This window comes from Mustelus asterias, chromosome 12 (assembly GCF_964213995.1).
Source record: "Mustelus asterias chromosome 12, sMusAst1.hap1.1, whole genome shotgun sequence".
NCBI lineage: Eukaryota > Metazoa > Chordata > Chondrichthyes > Carcharhiniformes > Triakidae > Mustelus > Mustelus asterias.
The window spans coordinates 48,633,836-48,643,164 of NC_135812.1; the positions used below are offsets into that span (position 1 = coordinate 48,633,836).

A 9,329-nucleotide genomic window follows, 5' to 3' on the forward strand; every position below is an offset into this window, starting at 1 on the left:
CCCCCACTCTGACCACCACACCCTCCCCCACTCTCACCCCCACACCTTCCCCCACTCTCAACCCCGCACTCTCCCCTACTCTGACCCCTACACCCTCCCCCACTCTCACCCCCACACCCTCCCCCACTCTGACCCCCACACCCTCCCCCACTCTGACCCCCACACCTCCCCCACTCTGACCCCCACACCCTCCCCCAATCTCACCCCCACACTCTCTCCTACTCTCACCCCCACACCTTCCCCCACTCTCAACCCCGCACTCTCCCCTACTCTGACCCCCACACCCTCCCCCACTCTCACCCCCACACCCTCCCCCACTCTCACCCCCACACTCACCCCCACACCCTCCCACACTCTCCCCCACTCTCACCCCCACACTCACCCCCACACCCTCCCACACTCTCCCCCACTCTCACCCCCACACCTTCCCCCACTCTCTCCCCCGCACTCTCCCCTACTCTGACCCCCACACCCTCCCCCACTCTCACCCCCACACTCTCCCCCACTCTGACCCCACACCCTCCCCCACTCTCACCCCCACACCCTCCACAACTCTCACCCCCACACCCTCCACCACTCTCACCCCCACACTCACCCCCACACCCTCCCCCACTCTCACCCCCACACCCTCCCCCACTCTGACCCCCACACTCTCCCCCACTCTCACCCCCACACCCTCCCCCACTCTCACCCCCACACCCTCCCCCACTCTCACCCCCACACCCTCCCTCACTCTCACCCCCATACCCTCCCCCACTCTGACTCCCACACCCTCCCCCACTCTCACCCCCACACGCTCCCCCACTCTCACGCCCACACTCACCCCCACACCCTCCCCCACTCTGACCCCCACACCCTCCCCCACTATCAACCCCACACCCTCCTCCACTCTGACTCCCACACCCTCCCCCACTCTGAACCCCACACCCTCCCCCACTCTGAACCCCACACCCTCCCCCACTCTCACCCCCACACCCTCCCCCACTCTGACTCCCACACCCTCCCCCACTCTGACCCCCACACTCTCTCCTACTCTCACCCCCACACCCTCCCCCACTCTCACCCCCATACCCTCCTCCACTCTCACCCCCACACCCTCCCCCACGCTCACCCCCACACCCTCCCCCACTCTCACCCCCACACCCTCCCCCACTCTCACCCCCACACCCTCCCCCACTCTCACCCCCACACCCTCCCCCACTCTGACCCCCACACCCTCCCCCACTCTCACCCCCACACCTTCCCCCACTCTCAACCCCGCACTCTCCCCTACTCTGACCCCCACACCCTCCCCCACTCTCACCCCCACACCCTCCCCCACTCTCACCCCCACACTCACCCCCACACCCTCCCACACTCTCCCCCACTCTCACTCCCACACCTTCCCCCACTCTCACCCCCACACTCTCCCCTACTCTGACCCCCACACCCTCCCCCATTCTCACCCCCACACCCTCCTCCACTCTCACCCCCACACTCTCCCCCACTCTGACCCCACAGCCTCCCCCACTCTCACCCGCACACCCTCCCCCACTCTGACCCCCACACCCTCCCCCACTCTGACCCCCACACCCTCCCCCACTCTCACCCCCACACCCTCCCCCACTCTGACACCCAGACCCTCCCCCACTCTCACCCCCACACCCTCCCCCACTCTCACCCCCACACCCTCCCCCACTCTCACCCCCACACCCTCCCCCACTCTCACCCCCACACCCTCCCCCACTCTCACCCCCACACCCTCCCCCACTCTCACCCCCACACTCTCCCCCACTCTGACCCCACACCCTCCCCCACTCTCACCCCCACACCCTCCCCCACTCTCACCCCCACACCCTCCACCACTCTCACCCCCACACCCTCCCCCACTCTCACCCCCACACCCTCCCCCACTCTCACCCCCTCACTCTCCCCCACTCTCACCCCCACACCCTCCCCCACTCTCACCCCCACACCCTCCCCCACTCTCACCCCCACACCCTCCCTCACTCTCACCCCCATACCCTCCCCCACTCTCACCCCCACACCCTCCCCCACTCTCACCCCCACACCCTCCCCCACTCTCACGCCCACACTCACCCCCACACCCTCCCCCACTCTGACCCCCACACCCTCCCCCACTCTCAACCCCACACCCTCCTCCACTCTGACCCCCACACCCTCCCCCACTCTGAACCCCACACCCTCCCCCACTCTGAACCCCCACACCCTCCCCCACTCTCACCCTCACACCCTCCCCCACTCTGACCCCCACACCCTCCCCCACTCTGACCCCCACACTCTCTCCTACTCTCACCCCCACACCCTCCCCCACTCTCACCCCCACACCCTCCCCCACTCTCACCCCCACACCCTCCCCCACTCTCACCCCCACACCCTCCCCCACTCTCACCCCACACCCTCCCCACTCTGACCCCCACACCCTCCCCCACTCTCACCCCCACACCTTCCCCCACTCTCAACCCCGCACTCTCCCCTACTCTGACCCCCACACCCTCCCCCACTCTCACCCCCACACCCTCCCCCACTCTCACCCCCACACTCTCCCCCACTCTGACCCCCACACCCTCCCCCACTCTCACCCGCACACCCTCCCCACTCTGACCCCCACACCCTCCCCCACTCTGACCCCCACACCCTCCCCCACTCTGACCCCCAGACCCTCCCCCACTCTCACCCCCACACCCTCCCCCACTCTCACCCCCACACCCTCCCCCACTCTCACCCCCACACCCTCCCCCATCTCACCCCCACACCCTCCCCCACTCTCACCCCCACACCCTCCACCACTCTCACCCCCACACTCACCCCCACACCCTCCCCCACTCTCACCCCCACACCCTCCCCCACTCTGACCCCCACACTCTCCCCCACTCTCACCCCCACACCCTCCCCCACACTCACCCCCACACCCTCCCCCACTCTCTCCCCCACTCTCACCCCCACACCCTCCCTCACTCTCACCCCCATACCCTCCCCCACTCTGACTCCCACACCCTCCCCCACTCTCACCCCCACACGCTCCCCCACTCTCACGCCCACACTCACCCCCACACCCTCCCCCACTCTGACCCCCACACCCTCCCCCACTATCAACCCCACACCCTCCTCCACTCTGACTCCCACACCCTCCCCCACTCTGAACCCCACACCCTCCCCCACTCTGAACCCCACACCCTCCCCCACTCTCACCCCCACACCCTCCCCCACTCTGACTCCCACACCCTCCCCCACTCTGACCCCCACACCCTCCCCCACTCTCAACCCCACACCCTCCTCCACTCTGACCCCCACACCCTCCCCCACTCTGAACCCCACACCCTCCCCCACTCTGAACCCCCACACCCTCCCCCACTCTCACCCCCACACCCTCCCCCACTCTGACCCCCACACCCTCCCCCACTCTGACCCCCACACTCTCTCCTACTCTCACCCCCACACCCTCCCCCACTCTCACCCCCACACCCTCCCCCACTCTCACCCCCACACCCTCCCCCACTCTCACCCCCACACCCTCCCCCACTCTCACCCCACACCCTCCCCACTCTGACCCCCACACCCTCCCCCACTCTCACCCCCACACCTTCCCCCACTCTCAACCCCGCACTCTCCCCTACTCTGACCCCCACACCCTCCCCCACTCTCACCCCCACACCCTCCCCCACTCTCACCCCCACACTCTCCCCCACTCTGACCCCCACACCCTCCCCCACTCTCACCCGCACACCCTCCCCACTCTGACCCCCACACCCTCCCCCACTCTGACCCCCACACCCTCCCCCACTCTGACCCCCAGACCCTCCCCCACTCTCACCCCCACACCCTCCCCCACTCTCACCCCCACACCCTCCCCCACTCTCACCCCCACACCCTCCCCCATCTCACCCCCACACCCTCCCCCACTCTCACCCCCACACCCTCCACCACTCTCACCCCCACACTCACCCCCACACCCTCCCCCACTCTCACCCCCACACCCTCCCCCACTCTGACCCCCACACTCTCCCCCACTCTCACCCCCACACCCTCCCCCACACTCACCCCCACACCCTCCCCCACTCTCACCCCCACACCCTCCCTCACTCTCACCCCCATACCCTCCCCCACTCTGACTCCCACACCCTCCCCCACTCTCACCCCCACACGCTCCCCCACTCTCACGCCCACACTCACCCCCACACCCTCCCCCACTCTGACCCCCACACCCTCCCCCACTATCAACCCCACACCCTCCTCCACTCTGACTCCCACACCCTCCCCCACTCTGAACCCCACACCCTCCCCCACTCTGAACCCCACACCCTCCCCCACTCTCACCCCCACACCCTCCCCCACTCTGACTCCCACACCCTCCCCCACTCTGACCCCCACACTCTCTCCTACTCTCACCCCCACACCCTCCCCCACTCTCACCCCCATACCCTCCTCCACTCTCACCCCCACACCCTCCCCCACGCTCACCCCCACACCCTCCCCCACTCTCACCCCCACACCCTCCCCCACTCTCACCCCCACACCCTCCCCCACTCTCACCCCCACACCCTCCCCCACTCTGACCCCCACACCCTCCCCCACTCTCACCCCCACACCTTCCCCCACTCTCAACCCCGCACTCTCCCCTACTCTGACCCCCACACTCTCCCCCACTCTCACCCCCACACCCTCCCCCACTCTCACCCCCACACTCACCCCCACACCCTCCCACACTCTCCCCCACTCTCACTCCCACACCTTCCCCCACTCTCACCCCCACACTCTCCCCTACTCTGACCCCCACACCCTCCCCCATTCTCACCCCCACACCCTCCTCCACTCTCACCCCCACACTCTCCCCCACTCTGACCCCACAGCCTCCCCCACTCTCACCCGCACACCCTCCCCCACTCTGACCCCCACACCCTCCCCCACTCTGACCCCCACACCCTCCCCCACTCTCACCCCCACACCCTCCCCCACTCTGACACCCAGACCCTCCCCCACTCTCACCCCCACACCCTCCCCCACTCTCACCCCCACACCCTCCCCCACTCTCACCCCCACACCCTCCCCCACTCTCACCCCCACACCCTCCCCCACTCTCACCCCCACACCCTCCCCCACTCTCACCCCCACACTCTCCCCCACTCTGACCCCACACCCTCCCCCACTCTCACCCCCACACCCTCCCCCACTCTCACCCCCACACCCTCCACCACTCTCACCCCCACACCCTCCCCCACTCTCACCCCCACACCCTCCCCCACTCTCACCCCCTCACTCTCCCCCACTCTCACCCCCACACCCTCCCCCACTCTCACCCCCACACCCTCCCCCACTCTCACCCCCACACCCTCCCTCACTCTCACCCCCATACCCTCCCCCACTCTCACCCCCACACCCTCCCCCACTCTCACCCCCACACCCTCCCCCACTCTCACGCCCACACTCACCCCCACACCCTCCCCCACTCTGACCCCCACACCCTCCCCCACTCTCAACCCCACACCCTCCTCCACTCTGACCCCCACACCCTCCCCCACTCTGAACCCCACACCCTCCCCCACTCTGAACCCCCACACCCTCCCCCACTCTCACCCCCACACCCTCCCCCACTCTGACCCCCACACCCTCCCCCACTCTGACCCCCACACTCTCTCCTACTCTCACCCCCACACCCTCCCCCACTCTCACCCCCACACCCTCCCCCACTCTCACCCCCACACCCTCCCCCACTCTCACCCCCACACCCTCCCCCACTCTCACCCCACACCCTCCCCACTCTGACCCCCACACCCTCCCCCACTCTCACCCCCACACCTTCCCCCACTCTCAACCCCGCACTCTCCCCTACTCTGACCCCCACACCCTCCCCCACTCTCACCCCCACACCCTCCCCCACTCTCACCCCCACACTCTCCCCCACTCTGACCCCCACACCCTCCCCCACTCTCACCCGCACACCCTCCCCACTCTGACCCCCACACCCTCCCCCACTCTGACCCCCACACCCTCCCCCACTCTGACCCCCAGACCCTCCCCCACTCTCACCCCCACACCCTCCCCCACTCTCACCCCCACACCCTCCCCCACTCTCACCCCCACACCCTCCCCCATCTCACCCCCACACCCTCCCCCACTCTGACCCCCACACCCTCCCCCACTCTCACCCCCACACCCTCCCCCACTCTGACCCCCACACCCTCCCCCACTCTCACCCCCACACCACTATGAAAAAGTATTGTTAAATGCACAGCGCAATGATAAAAGTCTCAAATCCAATCACCGCTGTCACCTGTAATGGTATTGAAATGGGATCTGTTATTCTGTATACAGAAATGATGTTTGCTAAACAGTTTCAGACAAACCTCTTCCCCTTCATACAGCATTTTAGATTAAATCTTCCACTGACAACACCGTCAAAATCTACACAGTGAAATATTCAGAATACCAATGTTGCATCATTAAACCACTGTTAATAAAACATTTTTTAACTTTCTCTCTGGCTATCAATCCACGGAATCCAAATATATTTCCTTACCCTCAGAAGGGCAGTAGCAGCAATGTCATGGGAATACCATCTCCTGTAACTTTCCCTCCAAGACACATACTATCCTGACTAGGACATGTATCTGGACATTCTTTCTTTAATTTTGGATCAGTAACTTTCTCTGCGAGCAACTTGATCACCGGGGCTGCTTCAACTTGGGACAGTAGATGCTGTCGTTATCCCAGAGAATTCCAGCCCCTGTGAGAGATTTGCCCAGGGTTGGGGTAAGGGTTTCAAGTTCACATTGATCTGAGGTATGGGCGAGCTCTCACCTGCCACGATGAAGCGATCCATGTAGTTGAGGAGGTTGATGAGGAACAGGATGAAGACCACGGTGTAGGACCTAGCCCGGGAGATGTGGAAGTGGTCACTGCCGCTGAACTCCACACTGTCCGACTTTGGCTCCAAGTTCCCCGCTGAACCGTGCCTGGTTGTGAGGGAGCGCTCATCGCTGTCACCCTCCATTCGGCTGTTGCGGGAGAGACAGAGTTTTGTTGCAAACACTTGCAAAGAGAGCTCTCGTACTTCTGCTAAAGTAACGGAAGGAATCCCCCTAGCGACAAATCAAACACTCCCTGTTTTAGTGTGAAAGCAGCAGAGACTGCACTGCTGTCCACAGTGGCAACATAAAGCTCCTTGTTCCTCACAGAGATTCAGCCCTGTGGTCAGTTTAATTGTTTCAACTGGGCAAGCAAACTGACCAGGAAGGGGACAGCAGGACTGTCAACTTTCAAACTATTGTTCTTTAGTCCTTTCTTAACTAAAGGCAACGTGAAAACTGGAAATCCGAATTAAATCGCAAGAAAGGAGAATTTGGAGGCAGTGGGAAGTTCTGGGAAGTGGAATCTGTAAAAACTGAAGAATAGTTTAGCAGCTCGACTTAAATTTGTAACTATAGACAATCTGGTGACAGAACTTGCCAGCCAGTGGCACTTAGCTGTCAATCTGTGGCAAGCATCTGGTTTTGAACTGGTGCTCATCACCAGCTTCAGGGCAGTTCAGTCATCACTGGGAACTTGGAAATAGTATCAAGAGCAAGAAGGTCTGAATGGAGTGGCACCGGGACGGAGTGGCACCGGGACAGAGTGGCACCGGGACGGAGTGGCACCGGGACAGAGTGGCACCGGGACAGAGTGGCACCCAGACGGATGGAGTGGCACCGGGACAGAGTGGCACGATTGGGAATTTGGAGACAGTGGGCATTTGGAGAAAGGGGGAAGAATCTAGTATGTAAAATTTATATATGTATGTAAGTAAGTGAGGAATATAGATAATACGAGTTACGTTACGGTTACGGGAGCTGATGTGCGAAGGGGCAGCGGGACAGAGCAGAGCACTCCCTGCACACTCAGGAGGTAGTGGGTAAGTTGTTTTCCCCACTTTAAAGCAACATTAAGGTAAAGTTCGAGCTTTTGACAAAAAATTAAATAAATTTTTACTAGGCATAAATTTAACGTGAGGATCTTTAAAGTAAAGTTATGGCAGGGGAGCTCAGTCCTGAGTGCTGCACCACCTGCAGCATGTGGAAAATCGTAAACGCTTCTTGCAGTCTGGATGACGACGTGTGGGAAGTGCCGCAGGTTTGATCAACTTAAGGTCGGAGGGTTTTGGCTTGAGGCTCTGAGGTGCAACTGCGAGGATGAGCTTTACGCGCACAGCACATTTTTAGACGTGGTCACCCCACAGCTTAAGGAAGTGCAGTCAGAGAGGGAATAGGTGACCACCAGAAGGGAAGTAGGCAGCTAGTTAGGAAGTCCCCAGAGTGCATCTCACTCAAGAACCATTTTTCTGTGTTGAAAACGGTGAGAGCAACGATTCCTCTGGGGAGCGCAGCCAGAGCCTGGTTCACGGTACTGTGGCTGGCTCAGCTATACATAGGGAGAGGAGTAAGAGTGGAAGAGCAATAGTGATCGGTACTCAGTAGTGAGGGGAGCAGACAGGAGTTTCTGTGGCCACAGATGTGACTCCAGGAAGGTGTGTTGCCTCCCTGGTGCCAGGGTCAAGGATGTCACTGAACGGCTGCAGGGCATTCTGAAGGGGGAGGGTGAACAGACAGAGGTCATGGTTCACATCGGTCCAAACGACATAGGTAGAAAGAGGGATGAGATCCTGTGACAGGAATTAGAGAGCTGGATAGCAGACTGAAAAACAGGACAATCACATCGCTGAGAGTGTACTATAGGCCCCCAAATGGTCAGGGACAGATAGAAGGGTAGATACATAGGCAAATCCCTGAGAATTGTAAGAATAATATGGTAATAATAGTGGGGGATTTCAACTTCTCCAACATTAACTGGAATAAGTGTGAAAGGCTTAGAGAGAGTGGAATTAGGGGGTGGCACAGTGGCGAGCACTGCTACCTCACAACACCAGGACCTCGGCTCGATCCCTGGCTTGGATGACTGTTTGTGCGGAGTTTGCACATTCTTACCGTGTCTGCGTGGGTTTCTTCCAGGTTCTCCGGTTTCCTTCCACAGTCCGAAAGATGTGCTGGTTAGGTGCTTTGGCAATAGTAAATTCTTCCTCAGTGTGCCCAAACAGGTGCCGGAGTGTGGTGACAAGGGGATTTTCACAGAAACTTCATTACAATCTTGATGTAAGCCTATGTGTGATAGTAATAAATAAACTTTAAAATAACCTTAAACTTTAAAAAATGCTTCCAGGAGAGCTTTTTATAGTAATACATAGAAAGTCTTACAAGAGAGGGGGCGGTGCTGGACCTTGATTTTGGGAATGAAGCCAGGCAAGTGGTAGAAGTTTCAGTGGGGAAGCATTTTGGTGACAGTGACCATAACTCAGTAGT

General features: G+C 61.2%; 1 protein-coding gene across 1 annotated transcript in view; it reads right to left on the minus strand.

Annotated features, from left to right (window-relative positions):
• Positions 1–9,070, minus strand: part of LOC144501430 (protein spinster homolog 1-like) — a 205,321-nt gene extending 196,251 nt beyond the window's left edge. Inside the window, exons 1-2 of the mRNA XM_078225171.1 lie at positions 8,958–9,070; positions 6,799–6,995 (exon numbers count right to left, since the gene is read on the minus strand). Of these exons, the coding sequence (XP_078081297.1) occupies positions 6,799–6,991 (193 nt within the window). The 5' untranslated portion in view covers positions 6,992–6,995; positions 8,958–9,070. The remainder of the gene's footprint in view (positions 1–6,798; positions 6,996–8,957) is intronic.
• Positions 9,071–9,329: the final 259 nt, after the last annotated feature.